The sequence below is a fragment of the Bufo gargarizans genome, chromosome 8, assembly GCF_014858855.1.
Source record: "Bufo gargarizans isolate SCDJY-AF-19 chromosome 8, ASM1485885v1, whole genome shotgun sequence".
Lineage (NCBI taxonomy): Eukaryota > Metazoa > Chordata > Amphibia > Anura > Bufonidae > Bufo > Bufo gargarizans.
The window spans coordinates 180094267-180116109 of record NC_058087.1 but is presented as its reverse complement, the minus strand read 5'-3'; the positions used below and the strand labels follow the sequence as shown (position 1 = coordinate 180116109).

The following is a 21843-nucleotide window of genomic DNA, read 5'->3' as shown; positions in this document are numbered from 1 at the left end:
CTACTAAACTAGTACATGGATTGCAGGATAAAACTTACCAGGAAAGATTAAAAGACCTTAATATGTAGAGCTTGGAAGAAAGAAGAGACAGAGGGGAGATGATAGAAACTGCTAAATACATAAAGGGAATCAACTCGGTAAAGGAGAGCATATTTAAAAGAAGAAAAACTACCACAAGAGGACACAGTTTTAAATTAGAGGGGCAAAGGTTTAAAAGTAATATAAGGAAGTATTACTTTACTGAGAGAGTAGTGGATGCATGGAATAGCCTTCCTGCAGAAGTGGTAGCTGCAAATACAGTGGAGGAGTTTAGGCATGCATGGGATAGGCATAAGGCCATCCTTCATATAAGATAGGGCCGGGGGCTATCCATAGTATTCAGATATATTGGGCAGACTAGATGGGCCAAATGGTTCTTATCTGCCGACACATTCTATGTTTCTATGTTTCTATGCACGGCAGGCAGCCATTTTGGAATGTACATAAAGTATAATGCAGGAGACAGTCCTGAGTAGAGATGAGCGAACTTCTGTTTTAAGTTCGGCGTCTAAAGTTCGGCTTCCGGTTAGCGGAGAATCCCGATCTGGATCCGGATATGGATTCCGACTTCCGTTGTGGTCCGTGGTAGCGGAATCAATAATGGCCGATTATTGATTCCGCTACCACGGACCACAACGGAAGTCGGAATCCATATCCGGATCCAGATCGGGATTCTCCGCTAACCGGAAGCCGAACTTTAGACGCCGAACTTAAAACAGAAGTTCGCTCATCTCTAGTCCTGAGCTACTACTGACTGTATAATTTGGAGTAAAGGCCGTTCCCAGACCCCTGCTTTTGTTCAGTGTATGGCACGGGTCACCCTTGCCTGGTTCCGATTTCAAGCAAATTCCAGTCTGCAGTGTTCTAGGCGGGAACCGGTGTCCTTCACTTTGTCACCATGACCTTTGGGCGGGCATTGAGTGGTAGAATCTCCTGGAAATCTTTTGCCAGTTCTCGTAGGGAATCCATGTACGGATTCACATTCTCTTCCATCCACTCTTCCACCGTGTCCTGGAAATAGATGGAATCGAGCTCGGATCGCAGGGCCTGTATGTGGGATTCCCATTCTTCATTGGCTCTGGAAGAGAATGGAAGAGGTTCATGAAGGACATCACGCTACCTGGGGGTCATGCTGTTATTTCTGGCCATTCGGCCTATGTTTTAATTTTACATAAACAGCGCCACTTATGTATATAGGCTGTCTCTGGTATTGCAGTTAAAGGCTGTGTAAGCCTTCGGGGGAATTTTTTTTTTTTTACGATTGCATTTTACTCATATTGGGATTAAAACCATTTTTTCAATTGGTCTTTATTAAAAATATTCAGCAGCTTTGTCATAAAAGGTAAACTTCTACCTAGCTGTGAGAATGGTACTTTCACTGTCACTTTGTGCCGGTCATCTAATAACCCTTATTTCTAAATTACTAATAGCTCAAAAACACTTATTTAAGCCACATTCTTATGAGTAAAATAAGAAGTGAGCTATAATGAATTTTTCTAAGGTCAGAGATCAGAGATAAGGAGCCGTTAGCTGAGCTGCCTGATGGAACACAGTAAAAATACAGAGCCTGCTACTAGAGAATCTCAAGGCTGCACAGAGAAAAGGGCTCAACATTGTTAATAAATACCAATTGAAAAAAAATATTTTTTAGCTCAAAATTAGTATAATGCGATAATTAAAAAAATGCCCCCAAAAAGTGTTCACAGCCTTTAGGTGTTGTCATAGGGATACAGAGTCTTGTAACCAGGCAGAATCCAGCCACTACAGGTAAGACAATGATAAATGATGCACCGCACCTATGATCACATTTGTAGGAAGCGTTGTCTTGGGGATTATATTCTCATAGAAGGCATGTAAACTTAAAGGGGTTTTCCAGGACTTCAAAATTGATGGCTCATCCTTAGGTCGGCCGATCAGCTCTCCAGCTAGTGCCACTTCCCCTTTATTGTTTACCAGGCAAACAATGAACTCGGCAGAGCACCACCACCCCTTCCCAAAAGCCGCTTGGCAGGGGTGCTAGCAGTAAAGATAGGCCATCCAATTTAAAGCCCTGGAGATCCCCTTTAACCTACACAAGGAAGATATCTATTAACACATGTCTATGACATTTCCTCATGTGTGATTTATTTTTATTTTTTTACTCACTTTAAGATTTTTGCACTGAATGTCTCCATTTTATGCGGATTGCCAAATCGGTGCGCCCTGTGGTAGCGCGAGAACCAGCCACTGATTTCACTGCACAAGAAAAAGAAAGAAAGTATCATCACACTGTAATACAAAAGTGCTTCATAGCATATAATACATGATACATACAAGATGCTTCAATGCAAGTAAAATCTAACCATGGGGCCCTACAGAAAACCTCCAGAAGGGGCCCGCTAGGCCGTAACCAGCAGATTAATATTTCGCAGCATTATTACGGTCTTTACTGTATCCCCTGCCTCTCCACTCCGCCTGCAGATACAAGTTTTGTCCTTCCGTCATAGGGGCCACTACCTGCACCTCGCCTCTAAGGTGGCATTTTAAACCAGCTGGGCCCTATAGCCCTATAGGGGACTTCTGCGTTGGAGCACTGTTGCGCAGACGCCAGTACCCGGCTCGCACTGGAGCTGTACAGGTCAAGTTACTCAGCGTTTCAATCACCAGTTCACACTGCCCTCAGATAGACATAAAACTGGTGACAGATGTCCGCTTAAGTTTCCGGTGTAATATGATCATGACACATGGACAGGAGAATGAGGTCTAAGTTTTCAGTCTGCGCCATAGTGCAGCCCACGTCCGTCAGTTATGCCCGTACTGCCCTCATATCGCACAGCACAGTTGACTATAAGGTACTTGGCTCAGAAATATTGAGAAGCACTGCCCTGTGCCATGCTGAAGGTTGTGGTGGTGATGCCCTGCCACACAGTGTTGGGGATACAACAGCATGCACCATATACAGTATTGTGTATTAATATCACGTGACCAGTAGATGGCGCTGTGTGTTAAGGTTACCAGTTGTGTATATCTGTAAAACTTGTTGGTTCTCTCTCGCTCGTTTTATACCAAGATGGCTGCTGTTACAGTTTGCTGAAATGTCTTGGATGTTTGGAACTTAATCCATACAAATAAACCAAGTTCTGCCTCATCACAAGCTGCTAGTGACTTCTCTAACCCACAACCAACACACAGCTCATACATCAGGCACCAGCGCCCCTGTATTAGTTTGATGCTGTCATTCATTCCTTACCTGTCTCCTTCAGTGATTTCACGGACCTTATTTTTCAGATCACTGTGGATTTTTCTCACCATGTTATAAATTTCAGCTCCAGGAAATGCACCGGTCCCTTCACTGCAAGTAGCAAATCATCAAATATTAGATTTCTGCCCTAAACCTAATTATGAAGCCTCAAATTAAATAGAGAACTGGGACTGCAGCCTCACTTAAAGGGCATCTTTCGGCAGATTTGTACCTATGACACTGGCTGACCTGTTACATGTGCGCTTGGCAGCTGAAGGCATCTGTGTTGGTCCCATGTTCATATGTGCCCGCATTGCTGAGAAAAATGATGTTTTAATATATGCAAATGAGCCTCTAGGAGCAATGGGGGCGTTGCCATTACACCGAGAGGCTCTGCAACTGCTGTGCCCTCTGCACTTTGACAGGGCCAGGCAGTGTAAATGTCATCACACTTGGTCCTGTCAATCAAAATGCAGAGGGCGCAGCAGTTGGAGAGAGCAGAGCCTCTAGGTGTAATGACAACGCCTCCGTTGCTCTTAGAGGCTCATTTGCATATATTAAAACATCATTTTTCACAGTAATGCGGGTACATATGAACATGGGACCAACACAGATGCCTTCAGCTGCTAAGTGTACATGTAACGGGTCAGCCAGTGTCATAGGTACAAAACTGCTGACAGATGCCCTATAAATATGGCTGCAATACCAGACACAACAATGGGACAACGGGGGCACGGTTTCTGGAAATAAATTTGCAGATACTTTTTACCTGATCCAGGACAACCCCTTGAGTTATAACACGCAGTGAAGACGCAGGTTGTAATTACCAAGTGTTTTTCTCTACATTGATGTTGCTGAAGCCCAGGATGTGAGAAATGTCCTTCTTGGCCTCCTCGGTGAATTGTCCTGCGTGGGAGAAGGCAAGTGACAGTGCTGCAAATTAGACACCGCGTCTCGGTGACATCGGCGAATGCACTTACCGTACTTGAGAGTCTTCAGACACACAGCCAGGGAAGGGATGCCCACCGGCAGCAGCTCGCACAGCACTGAGTAATGGTCGTACCTGCGGGGACAGACAATGAGCGGTCAGTCAGTGACGGGAACAGCGGAGGAATAACCTCCCAGCTATGATGACATCATCAACACAATATAGCAAATCAAAGCATCATACTCTGCCGAGCAGGCAGTAAATGCACAAGACACTGGCATAAGAGAGCGCCGAGCGGTACAGGAGTACCAGGACACACTCCCCGATGTACCCCAGAGCCGCAGGGTTAGTACATGATGTAGACACGGATGTATTTACAGTACAGGATCTCATACAACACATGTAAGTAGCCTGCGGCTTGGCAGCTGCTCGGGAACTTTGAAGCCTATAATGTGATGCCAATTTTATGCCACTCTCAGTTATTATACATCATGAGAGCGAAGATGAAAGCTGCCCTCTGCAGTCATACATCCCAGACAGCGCAAGGGGTTGTCAGGTTAGCAGAAGCTGTTAAAGGGGTTGTCCGAGATTTTTATATTGATGGCCTTTCCTCAGGATAGGTCACTAATATTTCCCATAGATGAGATCTGACTCCTGACAGCCCTGTCAATCAGCTGTTCGAAGAGGCTGGGGCACTCAGGTGGGAGTCACACGGCCTAGGAGCAGCTCAGTCCCATTAAATGTGAATAGGCCTGGACTGCAATACCAAACACGGCCTCTATACAATAGACGGCGCTGTGCTTGACAAGAAGGCCGCAACATCCACCAGAGCGCTGGGGTTTCTTCAGATAGCTGATCAGCAGAGGAGCCGGGTGTCATACCCCCCCACCTCAAACACTCAGAAAACCCCTTTAACAAAAAAAACATTTAATTGCCTGTTCGATCTTCTAAAAAGTGAAGATTCAATTTTAGACATTTTTGTCTGTGCCCCAAGAGGAGCGTCATTGAAATATGTCAAAATTTCTAGTAAAAGAAATATCAGGGCAGTGCCAAAGAGATTAAAGGGTTAATCTGAACAAGGACATTTATGGCATATCCACAGAGACCACCCTTCTTGAGCACTGGGTCTCATGGCTGCTGTGAGAGTACTATGGGAGTACTGAAATAGGAGAGTAAGCATGCTCGGCCATTTTCAGAACTCCCATAGATGTGCATGCCCAGCCACCTCTCCATTCACAGCACACACACAAGACGAGATTCGGGGTCCCAGAGGTGTTCCTGTGTATATGCCATAAATGTCCCAGATGGGAATAACCCTTTGAACACAACCACCGCAAGGTTTCTGACCTCTGCCACCCGGTCAGAGCAATGCCGCTGTAGTGGATCTTGGGGAACTTTCTCATACTGTTGATGACTTTCTTCCACTCCTGGTGGTTCTTCATGTGCAGGTCCATCGGGGTCCACATCTGGGCTGGGCCGGACGCCCCTTTAAAAGCACTTGCAAACCAAATATTTGTAAATCCACTTTTCTCATATTTAGAAATAAAGGACTCTGAGAACAGAAATATAAGATATTCCCATTAGATATAAGATCTTCTCAGTGCAGGCGCCCCAGGCTGGTAGGGCTGTACTTTTATATAAAGGTCAGTCCTGCCATCCCCGCTGCCATTACCCCTGTACAGGGGAACTTCCCCAGAAGACCACTTCTTTTTAGACTGATTTTCCTACCCTCTATATTCTACAGAAGCTGTCCCTCTAGAGCAGACCACACATCTATCCGATCAAAGACCACTTTTTCTAGCAAAGTTTTCAGTAGGAACCCCCTTTGATAAGATCATGCATTGGACTTTGTGAACTTGTCTGGATGCAGGTCTGGGCTCTGTCACATCACTGCCCTGGAGTGAGCAGGAGACTGGCAAGGGACAGAAGTGCAGGATCTTCGAGAAGGGGAGAGTGCTGCCAAAGAGTAGGGTCATGGTGGGGACTAGGAATGAGAGAAGGATCCATAACAAAGTATGAAAGGAACCACCACCTATCCAACCAAAGACCACCCATCTATCCAACCAAAGACCTCTTTTACAAGCACATTTGTCAGTGAGAACCCCTTTGAAAAGACCATACATTGGACTTACTCGCAGGTCTGGGTTGTGTTGCATTACTGCCCTGGAGTTAGCAGAAGACTTGCAAGGGACATACGTGGAGGATGTCAGAGAAGGGAAGAGTGCTGCCAAAGAGTAGAGTCATGGTGGGAGCCAGAAATAAGGGGAAGCCATGCTGGGGGCCAGGAATGAGAGTGGAGCAATGGCGGCGATTAGGAATGAGAGGGAAGCCTAGTAGAGGACCAGTTAATAAGAGGGGAAGCAATGCCTTGGACTAGGAATGAGAGGAGAGCCATGTTAGGGACCAGGAATGACAGGGGAGCCATGGTGGGGGACCAGGAATGGGATGGGAGCCATGGTGGGGGACCAGGAATGAGAGGGGAGCCATGGTGGGGACGAGGAATGAGATCGGGCCATGAGGGGGGGGGGGACCAGGAATGAGAGGGGGGCCATGGTGAGGACTAGAAATGAGGGGGGAGCCATGGTGGGGGACCAGGAATGAGATCGGGGCCATGGGGGGGGGCTAGGAATGAGATGGGAGCCATGGTCGGGGACCAGGAATGAGAGGGGAGCCATGGTGTGGGACCAGGAATGAGAGGGGAGCCATGGTGGGGGACCAGGAATGAGATCGGGAGCGATGGGGGGGCTAGGAATGAGATGGGGGCCATGGGGGGGGGACCAGGAATGAGAGGGGGGCCATGGTGAGGACTAGAAATGAGGGGGATGCCATGCTGGGGACCAGGAATGAGAGAAAACACCATAACTGAGGAACATGTATGACAGGGGGAACCATAATGAGGATGAGGAACCATAATGAGGATGAGGAATGCGAAGAGAGCCCTTCTGGGACTAGAAATTATGGGAAGGGCTTGCTGGGGCCTAGGATTGATAGGGGATCTATGGTGGGGACTGGGAGACATGTTGGAGACCAAGAATTAGAGGGGTGCCCTGTTGGGGACCAACATTTGGCAGTCTTGAACTGGGAAAGGAAAGGGCCACCATGGGAACTAAGAAATAAAGGCAGACACCTATGGTATTGCATTTTGCATGGTTACTTGTGCACAGTAAGTCCTAGTCTTGGACTGGTCCTGTGTGATATGCCGATGTGATGGCAAGCATAACAAACATGATTTCGACACTTTAACCTTCAGTCTGTATAATTTCTTCTTTAAGAGGACCACTCCCATAAAAAGGTCAACTCAAAGAGGTTTGCCTGCACTTGGTAAATGTACAACTCACACTGAGATTTCCAGGCTCCAGTGATGATAACAACCGTGCATTGTCCCCCTCGGCCTCGCCTAACCAGTCGCATTCCATCTGTCTTACTAGCGATGGCGCCAAGTCGTTCTCCTCAGCCTCCTTACAAGCTAATCGCAGTGATAAGCGGTTTAATGTGCTTTGCATGGCTGTGGAGCTCACAAAGCGAGAAAATCTGCCTCTACCTCATTAGGATCAGGAATTTATTTTAATACGAGAAATACAAAAAAAGACGGGACAGAAAATGTCTAAATGCGAAATGAAGAGCAAATACGCGGCTGCAGAGAAGACTCCGAAAATCTCAACCAACATTAATATGCAACGTACAAAGACATAGCTAACACTGTGCAGAATAGACAAAGACTCCTCCCTGACTGCAGGGGGCAGCATTATACACTCCATCCCCGCATGTTTCTACCTCTGTTTGGGCCACGTTTCAATTTTCAGCCTTTATCTGATAGAGGTTAGATGGACAGTACATACGCTATTCTTGCCATGTGGCACATATATAGATTAACTCTCTTCCAAGAGCCAGAAAGCTCCGTCGGCAGTGCCACCTAGTGGAGGTAGCTACCCTACAGTGCATGTCTGAACCTTTATCACGCCTAAAGATATTTCAAACACCAAGAGCATTCTCCACCTGAAAGAGGTTGTCCCATGAAAAATATTCTGCACTTTTCAAACCAGCACCTGGATCTGAATACTTTTGCAATTGCATATAGCCAAAAGTATAGCCACTGAGTTATTCAATGAAATGTATGTGTATAGCGCCACCTGCTGTTTGTTGTCTTATTTCTTTGCCCACTTTGCTGAGGTGGACGCACGTGCCCAGTTCCATCCTTCAACTGCCTCTTGAGCTGTAATAGGGAGAGAGCTGCAGCAGAAGGGAAATGCCCACATGAGTTGCAGCAGAAAGGACACACCCATGAGCTGCCAGCTTGATATAAATCTAGCAGAGCAATTGGAGCAATGAATGGGGAGATCTCTGGATCCATGTGAGGTAGAGGGCTCGTTATAGCTTTGTTAGAAAGAGATTGTCACGTACTGCATGATGTGCGATTTTCTTCATGGTTCGTTATCATTAGTTTAATCTTAGCATTGCATTGTGTCAAAAAATTTCATTTTAATTTCTTTAAAAAAAATACCAAATTTACTAAAAATGTTGAAAAATTAGCAAATTTCAATTTCTCTACTTTTATAATAGATAGTAATAACTCCAAAAATAGTTATTACTTTACATTCCCCATATGTCTACTTCGTGTTTGAATCATTTTGTGAATGCCATTTTATTGTTTGGGGACGTAAGAGGGCTTAGAAGCAAATCTTGAAATTTTTCTGAAAATTTCCAAAACCCACTTTTTAATGACCAGTTAAGGTCTGAAGTCACTTTGTGAGGCTTGCATAATAGAAACCACCCAAAATGACTCCATTTTAGAAACTGCACCCCTCAAGGTATTCAAAACTGATTTTTACAAACTTTGTTAACCCTTTAGGTGTTCCTCAAGAATTATTGGAAAATGAAGATGAAATTTCTGAATTTCGCTTTTTTGGCAGATTTTCCATTTGAATAAAAAAAAAAATCCCACTAACAACGCAATTAACAACCAAACGAAACTCAATATTTATTGCCCTGATTCTGTAGTTTACAGAAACACCCCATATGTGGTCATAAACTGCTGTACGGGCACACGGCAGGGCGCAGAAGGAAAGAAACGCCATATGGTTTTTGGAAGGCAGATTTCACTGGTATAATTTTAAGCTGCCATGCCACATTTGAAGACCCCCTGATGCACCCCTAGAGTAGAAATTCAAAAAAAGACCCAATTTTGGAAACTACGGAATAAGGTGGCAGTTTTGTTGGTACTATTTTAGGGTACATATGATTTTTGGTTGGTCTATATTACACTTTTTGTGAGGCAAGGTAGCAAAAAATAGCTGTTTAGGCACCGTTTTCATTTTTTGTTGTTTACAATGTCCATCTGACAGGTTAGATCGTGTGGAATTTTTAGAAAGCAGGTTGTTACGGACGCGAGTGCACCTAAAGCAGAGGCATTAGGGTCATCTGAGGCAGGGTAATAGTGGGGATCCTGGAGCAGAGGTATTAGGGGGCCAACTGGAGAAGAGGAAATATTAGGGGTGCATTTAGAGTGGGGGCATCTGAAGCTGTGGCACTAATGGGCGTGCACCTAAAGCAGAGACATTGGGGGGACCTAGGGCAGAGTCCCCCCATTGCCACTCAGAACTCTGCAGAGAGCAGCACACATACACAGATCTAAGTCTGGGCAAACTAACTGAGTAAAAAAAAAAAAATCATACAAGTAGCCTTTCTCTACATGATAAATGCCTATTGCTGAAGTGAGACATCCCCTTTAGGTGTTCTACACTTAATAGGGTTAGGCATGCTGCGGTTTGCTCTCCGGTATGAGAACGGAACGGAATTCATTTTGGAGCATTCAGTTCGGTTCAGATACGTTTTGTCCCCATTGACAATGAATGGGGACAAAACGGAAGCTATGACCTACGACTGATCAATACTGAAAAATATTAACGCTAGTGTGAAAGTAGCCCAAGTCTTTAAAAGTGTTGGAGCAATGTCAAGTACCACGTTGCTATGTTTCTATTTCCCTTACAGCTGCTGTCAGAAAGGCAGTCCACGTCTTCTCGGAGGCATCCATTGAGGCCATAGCTTCAGTGGTCTACCTGACGGTAGAAGTTGCTGAGGTCATAAAGGATGAAATGGACCCTACTACGGATTCATTTACGTTCTACACCGATAGTAAGGTTGTACTTGGATACATATACAACCAGACAAGACAATTTTACATATACATTAGCTATAGAGTTGAACGCTTCAGAAGCTTCTCCACTCCCGGACAGTGGCATTGCATCTCCACCGACCTCAATCTAGCTGACCGCAGAACAAAGGTCTACTCCTGTTTCAGGCCTCATTGATCACATGTTGCTGTCACCCCCAAGTTTCTTCTTTCAGGACCTTTGTTCATTACCTGCTGAGGCCAGTTATGAATTGGTGGAAATCAGACCTACAAACTACGCTCTATACTACAGCGATTCCTAAATTAAGGCTCAAGACACACTGCTTTGAGCGTTTCTCAAGACGGTCATCTCTTGTACTAGCTACTGCTAAGTCTAATCCACATTGCTCGATCTTGTGCAAAGGATATCTCTTCAGGCTGCCATGGTTGGCACAACCGTAAGGATAACCCTTCAGTTGTGGATATTGAACTTGCAGGAGAAGCTGTCATTCGGTGTGAAGTGCAAGAAACTTCGTATGAAGATAATGTTACCTGAAGAAGGAAGCCTACCATAAGGAATTTCCATCTTTAAACATTTCCACTGGATTACAATGTGGGTTGGTGGATGTGTCGGCATGTTGTGGCTTCCCCCATCCGAAGATGGGTTTCCCCTGGAACTTACCGGATTACTTTCTTCAAAATTTGCTGTTCCAGAATGTAAATTAGACTATACCATTGTTATTGTTCACATACTTATATAGAACATTTTGCTCAGAAATATTATTGTGAAATCTAAAGATTTCAGACAGGGAGTGTCATGTCTCATGTCTTTATGGTTCATTATCATTATATTGTATTGCTGCATACATTTGTCCCTCTCGTCTCCCTGTATGTCACCCGCTTCTTGCTGCCCCTCCCTCCTTCTTGCCCATAGTAGCCATTTTATGTTATATCTGCACGGGTGTTTTCATGTGCTGCTCAACTCTGCCAAATTATCATCTTTTCACCTACTGTTTTGGTGCATAACTACAAGATTTCAGCTTGGAATAAATTCAGCTGGATTCTTCACACATGCCTGAGCAGTTGAGTAAATCTCTGTCTGATGAGAGTCTGAAGTAAGTACACAGTTCAATACAGATTGCCATTGTTACATGGAACCATTGAGCACAACGCTTATTGTCAGGATATTGAGTCGGAACAATTTTTACATCAATCATGGGATAACCCCTTTAAAGTGCTTGGTTTGGCAGATACCCTTAGTCATGCTGCAAGGCCTGTTAAAGGGTGTCGGGCACTGACTACATTGTAGTGCCACCTAGTGAAGGTATCTATAGAGACTTTCTCTTGGAAGAGAGCTAATCTGCATATATGCTTTTTGCAGGGAGCACCACCCTAGCCTAGAAAACTCTTTACGTCACAAAACAGATCCATTTATGTTAAATGTAGAAATATGTCCCAATACTCGACCGATCAGAAGAACGATGAGGTTCAGGTCTTACCTGTTTGCTCCATATTGAAATTCCCATGGTAGAGCCAAAGAACTGGAGACACGTGCTTTGTGATCCCGGAGGCTGCAAGAGATTGTGTGACATCAAGTGAAAAGCAATATAAGACGTCAGATATAGTTGTATCTTATTACACAAGAGTCATGTCAGCAAATCAGATTGACATTGGCAGCATCTGCCACTAATCTAATGCATATGGAGGTCTCCTGACTGACAGGGAAAGCCTATGTGTCTTACAGCACGCTTGAGACCTGCTATCACTACACCTTGCTCTCTTCCACTAGGTCTCCCTTCCCTTCCTAATAAGGCACGATCATATGACTGGACAAGTCACTGCCTGCTACGGGATCAGTACACTCATATGCTGAAATACTCTGTGCTGCTGGAGAGCCTCCTTTCACTGTGAACAAGCAAGTCACTGCCTCCTGCAAAACCAGCATGCTCATATCCTGAAATATACTGGCTGCAAAACACAAACATATAGTTTACGACCTACTACTTTTCTCCATCACCCCCTCATGGCGCTGACTTGACACACGCAGCCCTATCCTCACAAACATAACCACTTCCTGCCCTAACATCAGCACGCTCATCTTTTTAAAACACTGACGCGGTAGGTTTTTGCTCCTTTCATTAACAGTTGGTGACCTTGCACATTTGTACGTTTCTCTCCTTGTGAGGTACATGCAACATGTCAAAGAAAGTGGACAGGTCACTGCCTCCCCCCCATGTTCAGCACACTCATCTGCTGCTGCTGCAATCTTTGCCATGATCTGATTGGATACAGTGTGTCATAGCTCCACCCACTTCTCGCTCCGATAGGCTCTTACCCTGTATGCTCTCTGTGCTCAGCTTTCTCAGCATATCATCCCATATGAGCTGGTTCTTCTCGGGGAACTCAGCATGGAGGAAGCTGACCACATTCTTCAAGTGATACAGGAACATCTTGCCCAGGTCTCCTTTGTTACTGTTTAGCCAGGATTTGGAGTCCTGCCCTTCCCCCAGATGGTAAACCTATAGATATGGAGGATAGGAGGTAGTTATAATGGATGGTCTAGTCTACAAGGTAAGGCACAAGTCCACATTTACAGCATCAATCTATATATAATATTCAGAAACCCTGTAAAACACATCTCTTTAATGACGTCCTTCTTGTTCTGATCACATCATACTCTCTGCACCTCATGAGCTACAATTTTATATTTGTGCCGCTTTCCGTCATGCATTACCCGGTACTTAAGTAATCGTCCCTGACCCCGTTCTTGTTTTTGTAGGGCCATCACTATTTGACTATCAATCCTGAACTTTGCTTTGCTCCTGCCTATGCTCCCGCCTTACACGTTTTCAATACTGCTCCTGGTACTGACTTCTGGCTGATTCCTGACTACGCTCCTATCTCATACTTTGAGATGTCACATCCTGTCTACTCTTCCGATGACGATCCTTGGCTCCATTCTTGACCATGGCATTGCGACGCTAATCCAAAGTGAACCTCCTGCAGCAAATGCCTTTAAGCCGGGAATACACATTAGTTAACCTGGCGATTTTGGTGGCAGAGGCCGACCATGTAATGTGTATAGGGGCCCCCACGGCAGATGTGGGTTGGATTTCAGTGCACCCAACCCTTCTCTCTCCTGGTAACATCTGTTGAGGGAAAGATGGGAGCTCCCCATACACATGAGATTGCCCAGAAATGTGGGTTCAGCCAACCACAGTGTAATGTATTTAGGGGCCTAACATCGGTCACAGTTCACCGCTGTGAACATGCATTGTAAAGCTACTGAACAAGCAGGGGGTGCTGGGAAGTGTTGGATCTGAGAGCTAATGGCAAACCAGGATAGCTCTGAATGCAGCTGCTGGCATGGCGGACATGCATTATTAGCCCCAAATCAGTACATGATACTGCAGTGTCCTCAATGTGTTCGCTTTACAGCAGTGTGGTGAAAGCAAGTGAACGGCACCTTCCTAGGATAAGTGTTCTTACCTCGTCAGATCCAATATGGACCCAACTGCTCATTGGATGCTTTTCAAGAACCTGAGTGAGGATCATCTTGACCAGCGGCAGGGTTTCCGCATGGTGAGGGTTCAGGCTGTTGGGGTAACGATCCACCTCCCTCAGCGCTTTATACTTGTCGTGCTTCAGGATGTACTGTATAGAAGGAAGCGCTTATTTTAGCTTATGTAAAACTGCCCCTATCGTAGCAAAAAAAAAACAAAAACGGACACCAGTTACCTGCACGTAAGGATTCATATCTGGATGGAGTTAGACTTAAAGGGGTTTTCCTATCTTATAACGTGATGGCATATCGGCTTCACTACGTGATCGGTGGAGGTGTAACTGGGTCCACCATTAATTACAAGAATGAAGGAGGGGCAGCGATATTAGACTGTGTCCCCTTCACCGTTTTTCCTGGCCACTCGCTGTACAGGGGGTATGTTCGAGTGCACAGGGCCGGCCTCACTTACCTACACAGCCAGGTGGCTGGGCTGCCATTTTGCAGCTCCTTGATTTTCAGGATCATTGGGGTCCAACTATAATAAAGTGACGGCCTGTCCAAGCACTTGTGAGGGTCTCTAGTGGGACCCTTGTATAAAATACAGTATGTTTTATTTCCTACGGTAACGCAGCACGTACCTCCATGTGCCCAAACGTCTGCATGAGTGGTACCACTTCTAGGTTGTTAGTCTCTGCAAGATGCAGAATCTTCTTCAGGTCATCCTCACTGCAAACAGCAAAGGGGAATCAGATACACAGTTAATATACAAGTCACCACGTCTGACGGCGAGAGGGTTGAAAATGCACGCACGCCCTCTTACAAGGAACATGTACCCTCGTCAGCTTGAGGTGCTCCTTTCTCCTTCCGACACTATGGGGCGCAAGCGTGGTATTTGAGGGTGGGTTAGATGCCCTGTGTGTCTGTGCCATGTTTAAGGCTACTTTCACATATGCGATCAATAACAGTATCAATTAGGGGGGATATGTTGGTTGCTGTATTTGGTGATGGTTATTACATACGTGCTTTTGATCGTATGTGACGATTCGCCTCCCAGGCCGCTTACTTCCACGCTTCTGTATGTGTACTGGTGCCGGCACCTATTCCCAGCGCATGCGGGTTGGAGGCTTTAAGACGCCAACTGTGTTGCGTGGCTGTATGGATTGCTTCTTCGTATAGGTTCTTGCGCTCTGTATATACTGCTGCGTTATTTCTCCAAACGCGTTTCGAAACCGCCTGGGCTGCTTCTTCAGTGGACAAATGTATAATGAAAATGAGGGACAAAATTATTCCCTATTTAGGGATAACGACATCTTTAAGATGTGGACCGGACTTTCTCAAATCAGTATTCTTATTTAAAACCTGGACCGGACTACAGATGGTCTGTTGTTCCTTTCTCGGTTATTCAGACTTAGCGATTTATATGCAATCATATTATACACCTATACAAACATATCAGCTTCCTGATTGCACATATTATATAGCTCTATGTCTTCCTTTATGTTACTCTATATTTCATTCAGACCCCGCAATTTATACGGGGACTTTATAAATACTTGTTTTCACACATTCACGCGTTATTTTTCAAAGTATGTTCCTTTGTCAGATGATACTAAAAAGCTTCTTATCTCGTGATACTTATAATGACTGCTTTGTGTCCTATTCAGACCTTGCAGGTTATACATAGCTCTTTTCTGTAATATATATATATATATATATATATATATATATATATATATATATATATATATATATTATATATAAAAATATATATATATAATATATATATATATATATATATATATTTTATTTATTTTTTAATATTATATATGACTTGCAATTTGAGTGAGATCTTTATTTTTACATACCTTTTTGTTAGAAAATACAAATACAAGTAATAAAAATAGAAAATAATAAAATTAAAAGTTTTAAAAAAGTACATTTAACGTGCCATAGAACAACTGGGAAATGAGAATGGCTTGAGTCGTTATAGGGCTAGTGGGAGGATGCAGGGCATGTTGTTGCGCTGGTTAAACAGCCCGGCAATGACCTGTCGTGTAAACCTACCACTCGCCCTACCTTTTATCTGATAGGAAACCAAAAATCTCCATTTCTGAATTGAGCCCCAAAGGTTCCATCAATCCAAATTGATAAATCATTTTAGATTCATATCTTGACATTTTTAATGTAAAATCTCCTCCCCTCCAATCCTCCTTCACAGATTGAATCGCGACATCTCAAACCTGATGGATCACTGGAATGATACATTTTAAAATGCTGAGATACAGTAGGTTTTTCATATCCTTTTTTAATGTTGTTAATCTGTTCTGATATTCTGGTCTTCAGCATTCTTCCTGTACGTCCCACGTATTGTTTGGCGCATGGGCACTCCGAGATATCTATTACATGTTTACGTCTCTTTGATTTCCCAATTAAATGTATTTACTTGCGATATTACTGTAGTTGTTTTCCTGTCAAACTTCGTGGCTTTGCAATTACTGCATATGCCAGACCTATAAAATCCTTTAAGGTTTTCCCATGGAGTAATTATTGACCTTTCTTTTTGTCTACTTATTGTAGGGGCTACTTGTAATCCTAAATTAGGAGGAGCCCTTGTATACACTATCGGTGTATTTTTTGGAAGAGTTGTCGCCAGTATTTTATCTTCTTGTAGTAGGTACCAATACTTTCCAATTATATTGGTTATTTTTTTATACTCTACATTAAAAGGTGGTACAGATTTGGATGACTTTTCTGTTTCCCCATCTATATTTTCCTTTGCTTGAAAGAACATTTGTCTGTCTAGTTCCCTTACTTTATTTAATGAATTATTTAGTAAAGATAGGGGATATTTTTTCTCAAAAAATTGGACCTTCATGGACTCTGCTTCTATTTCACATTGATTCACCTGTGTGCAGTTCCTTTTAAGTCGATGGAATTGACTAAATGGTACTTTTAACAACCAGCGAGGTAAATGACAGCTGGTATTTAGTATAAAGCTATTTTTTGCTACTGATGTTTGATAAGTACTACATATACATTTTGATCCCTTGACTTCTATATTTAGATCTAGAAACTGGATTACTTACATTTGATACAATTTTTTTAATTAAAGTCATTCTTATCCAAGTCTTCTATAAATTTCATCAACTCCTTATGTATCTTGCAAAATTAAAATTATATTGTCAATGTACCATCGCCAGAGCACCAGACTCGTCCCCAGCTTAGGTGTTCTTTGTCTGTTCCCAGGCTGCCATAAATAAATTGGCATAGCTGGGGGTGAGTCCGGTGCCCATGGCGGTACCGGTCATCTATAGATAAGGAGATTTAAAATAAAAATTATTATGTGTAAGAACATACCTGATGCCATCTAGTATAAACGGTATTTGTTCCATTTTTAGATAATTTTTCTGAGATAATATTTTTGAAACTGCTTGTATGCCTTGCTCATGATTAATAAGGGTATAATAAGGGTATACAAGGAACTGACATCAAGTGTTGCCAAGATCCAATCAGGTTTGTATATCAGATTTTCAAACAAACAGTTTTACTACCATAGTGGTATGTTTTAAAAGGGAGTCTGACCGGTTTTAAACCGATCACATAGTTCAGTGGGACACAAAGACATGACACAGATGGTACCTTTGTTTCGTTTTTCAGATTATCCAAAATCGCCCAAAAAGTTGTTTTGATGATATGCTAATGAGCCGTCGCAAGTGCCCAGGGACGGAGAGTTTTCTGAAAGTGCCCAAGTTCCCCCGCCTCACTCGTGCCTAACTTCGCCCCTCAGTAAGCTCAGGCCCGCCCTGTGACATCATATTTCCCTATAGGCCGTTCGTGCATCGCAGAGGCACAGAGATATGCAGTGCGCATGCGCCGATTTTACGCCATGCGCACTGCATATCTCTGTACCTCTTTCCACTGTGGGCAGAACACTGCGCATTTCCGGGCCCGGTGTAACATTACATTACCCTACTTTGTGAGATTTCCCTACCTCCTAACTTATGGTCGCACTGCTAATGACATGAGGAGGCGTTCCTGAGTTTTGACGGTCTGCACATGCGCAAACAGACAGTTTATGGAAATCTCAGCGGAGTTCAGCTGCACACCGGGACACTGCGCATGCGCCGAAGGACCTCAGTAGGGAAATATTACGGCCCAGTGCGCAAGCGCGGCTAACTCCGACCGGCGCATGCGCAGTGTCCCGGTGTGCAGCTGAACTCCGCTGAGATTTTCCATAAACTGTCCGTTTGCGCATGCGCAGACCGTCAAACTCAGGAACGCCTCCTCACGTCATTAGCAGTGCGACGAAGTAGGGTAATGTAACGTTACACCGGCAGCGATGCGCGAACGGCCTATAGGGATATATGATGTCAGAGCCACAGGGCTGTCCTGAGCTTACTGAGGGGCGGAGTTAGGCGCGAGTGAGGCGGGGGAACTTGGGCACTTTCAGCAAACTCTCCGTCCCTGGGCACTTGCGACGTCTCATTAGCATATGATAAAAATGATTTGGATGATCTGAAAAGCAAAACAAAGGTACCATCTGTGTCATGTCTTTGTGTCCCACTGAACTATGTGATCGGTTTAAAACCGGTCAGGTTGGTGACAGACTCCCTTTAAATATAACGGAGTATCTTTAACATGTGGTTGTAAAAACTGGTCTAAATATTGTGATAAGTTACATGTCCGTGAACCTATTCCCGAAACAATGGGCCTACCAGGTGGGTTTATTGGGTCTTTATGTACTTTGGGGATACAATAGAATATTGGGAATTTTTTGTAGGTACCTAAAATAAAGTCGTATTCTGTTTTATTTATAATACCCATTTCTTTGGCCTTCTCACATATGTTTTTACATTTTTCCTCATATGTTTTTATTTGATCTTCTAGCATTAAGTATGTACTAATATCAGACAACTGTCTAATGCACTCTTCATATTTCTCAGTACTTAGAGTCACAATTGCTCCACCTTTATCGGCAGGGCGAATCGTGATTTGTTGATTTTCTTGGAGATCCTTCAATGCCTGTATTTCGTCTTCACTTAAGTTGCACTCTTATTTTTAGTTTTCAATTTCCTAATATCATTCTCTACTGCTACTTCGAATGCTGATAATTCCTTACTCATTTCCTGTTTCGGATACATTTTTTATCTTAATTTTACATCAACATGCCTTTATGTAGATGTTGTTGGACTATGGTTCAAGCTATTTTTTATTAATACGATTTTACAATAAAGTAATAGAAACAGTTGTGCGTTTCCATCTTCAGGGATTAATGCAATTCAATAACATATGCATATGTGTATACACAATGTTCTGAGATGTCAAAACCTAAAGCAATAGAGAGAAGTGGGTCTGTGACCTTGAGTGGATCTCAAGTATACTGTAGGATGTTTTCAGGCGTTAAAAAACAAATAGTAGATACAAGAAGGCAGACAAAGAATTTAAACTCACGGACTTACAAGGGGAGACAAGACGGGTACGAGAGGTTAAGGGATAGGGGTAAGACCTGTAACAATAATACCGACCAGCTAAGGAGTATCGCCATTGGCCAACCAGACCAAGAATTGTAAAGAGTTGCGGAATTGGAACCAGGGTTCCCAGGTCCGTGTAAAGCCAGATGCTGAGCCGCGACTCTCTGCCCCCAGCTCCTCCATGCAAGCAACGGTATCGAGAGCAGTCACCCAAGTTATTTTCTGAAGACTCTCTTTCGATCTCCATTTACGAGGGATTATTTGTCTCATGGCCAGTATGAAGAATCTGAAAGTTCCCTTTTTGAATTGTTGTATCTGACCCGGGAAGACAGATAGCAAGGCTATGGTGGGTGAAAAAGGTATATTAGACCGGTAAAGAAAGCTATATAGGGTGAATACCTCTTGCCACAGAGGTGCAACCCTCGGGCAATTCCACCATATGTGGAGCATCGTACCAATAGCTGTCAAGCAACGCCAACAGGTATCGGATAGAGAAGGATAGAACTGATGAAGTTTTACCGGTGTCCTATACCACCTAGCCAGTATCTTGTAGTTGAGTTCTTGAGGCCTACAAGATACTGTTGCTTTGTGGGTGAATAACAAAGATCTCTTCCATTGTTCCCCTGTAAGAGTGGTGCCCATCTCCTCTTCCCAGGAGAGGATAAATCTGGGGGCTGATGGTGAGGTTTCGGCCACCCTGTCCCAGCACTCAGTAAATTATAGATGAGTGAGATGTCATGTCCAGGAGCCGAGTCCGTGACACACAGCTTTGCAAAGTCTGTTAAAGGCGTGCATAATTGCAATCCAGGTGGCATGAAACTGGTGGGCACTTGACTAGTAAAAGTGAATGTGTTGGGTATTGTGAGAAGTGTCCGATCTGTAAAAGACACTGGGTGCTTTATGACCGGCTGTGATTTTGGTCTGTTTTCTTGAAAATTTTGTGCGAACTTTGTGATTCTTGTGTAGTGCTGACTGCTTGTGCATAGCTTTTTTCAGCAGGTCACTTTCTAAAATGGATTTGCGGGGCACGGAGAAGACCGAGGATGTCAATCACCTTTACAGGAAGGAATGCTGAAGACCAGAATATCAGAACAGATTAACAACATTATAAAAGGATATGAAAAACCTACTGTATCTCAGAATTTTAAAATATTTTATTCCAGTGATCCATCAGATTTGAGATATGCGGCGATTCAATCTGTGAAGAAGGATTGGAGGGGAGGAGATTTTACAGCAAAAATGCCAAGATATGAATCTAGAATGATTTATGAATTTGGATTGAAGGTACCTTCGGGACTCAATTCAGTGTAGATTGGTTTCCTATAAGTTAAAAGGTAGGGCGAGTGGTAGGTTTACACGACAGGTCATTGCCGGGCTGTTTAACCAGCGCAACAACATGCCCTGCATCCTCCCACTGCCCCTATAACGACTCAAGCCATTCTCATTTCCCAGTTGTTCTATGGCACTGTTCTATGTATTTTTTTCTATTTTGGTTTTTTATTTTCTATTTTATTTTTTTATTACTTGTATTTTTTAACAAAAAAGGTATGTAAAAATAAAGATATCACTCAAATTGCAAGTCATATAATATATATATATATACACACACACACAAAAGAGAAAAGAGCTATGTATAACCCGCAAGGTCTGAATATGACAAAGCAGTCATTATAAGTATCACGAGATGGGAAACTTTTTATTATGGTCTGACAAAGGAACATACTTGAAAAATAACGCGTGAATGTGTGAAAACAAGTATTTATAAAGTCCACGTATAAATTGCAGGGTCTGAATGAAATATAGAGCAACATAAAGGAAGACATAGAGCTATATAATATGTGCAATCAGGAAGCTGATATGTTTGTATAATATGATTGCATATAAATCGCTAAGTCTGAATAACCGAGAAAGGAACAACAGACCATCTGTAGTCCGGTCCAGGTTTTAAATAAGAATACTAATTTGAGAAAGTCCGGTCCACATCTTAAAGATGTCGTTATCCCTATATAGGGAATAATTTTGTCCCTCATTTTCATTATACGTTTGTCCACTGAAGAAGCAGCCAAGGTGGTTTCGAAACGCGTTAGGAGAAATAACGCAGCAGTATATACAGAGCGCAAGAACCTATACTAAGAAGCGATCCATACAGCCACGCAACACAGTTGGCGTCTTAAAGCCTCCAACCCGCATGCGCTGGGAATAGGTGCCGGCACCAGTACACATACAGAAGCGTGGAAGTAAGCGGCCTGGGAGGCGAATCGTCACATACAATCAAAAGCACGTATGTATTACCCATCACCAAATACAGCAACCAACATATCGGTGTTTGAGTAAGCAGCTAATGGCGTAATCTGCTCAGTTTACAGCGCATGACAATTGTGCCATTTATTGAACTGATCTAACAAACAGTGGTGGCGAGATCATACAGTCATAACATCGTGTCTTTTATGGAACTTATCAGGTGGTAATTATAAGACTATACAAATATAACAATATAATATACAAAATGGCCACAATCCGTCCGGGGTAAATCAATCAAGAGCGCGACTCTGGGCAAGTTAAACACAACAAGAT

The 21843-nt window shown here is 43.5% G+C and overlaps 1 protein-coding gene across 1 annotated transcript in view; it reads right to left on the bottom strand.

Annotated features, from left to right (window-relative positions):
• Positions 1-780: 780 nt before the first annotated feature.
• The window catches only part of LOC122944728 (hexosaminidase D-like), a 31067-nt gene continuing 10004 nt past the window's right edge, over positions 781-21843 (bottom strand). Inside the window, exons 5-14 of the mRNA XM_044303303.1 lie at positions 14437-14524; positions 13786-13950; positions 12632-12815; positions 11796-11867; positions 5535-5739; positions 4240-4322; positions 4087-4165; positions 3269-3370; positions 2185-2274; positions 781-1117 (exon numbers count right to left, since the gene is read on the bottom strand). Of these exons, the coding sequence (XP_044159238.1) occupies positions 925-1117; positions 2185-2274; positions 3269-3370; positions 4087-4165; positions 4240-4322; positions 5535-5739; positions 11796-11867; positions 12632-12815; positions 13786-13950; positions 14437-14524 (1261 nt within the window). The 3' untranslated portion in view covers positions 781-924. The remainder of the gene's footprint in view (positions 1118-2184; positions 2275-3268; positions 3371-4086; positions 4166-4239; positions 4323-5534; positions 5740-11795; positions 11868-12631; positions 12816-13785; positions 13951-14436; positions 14525-21843) is intronic.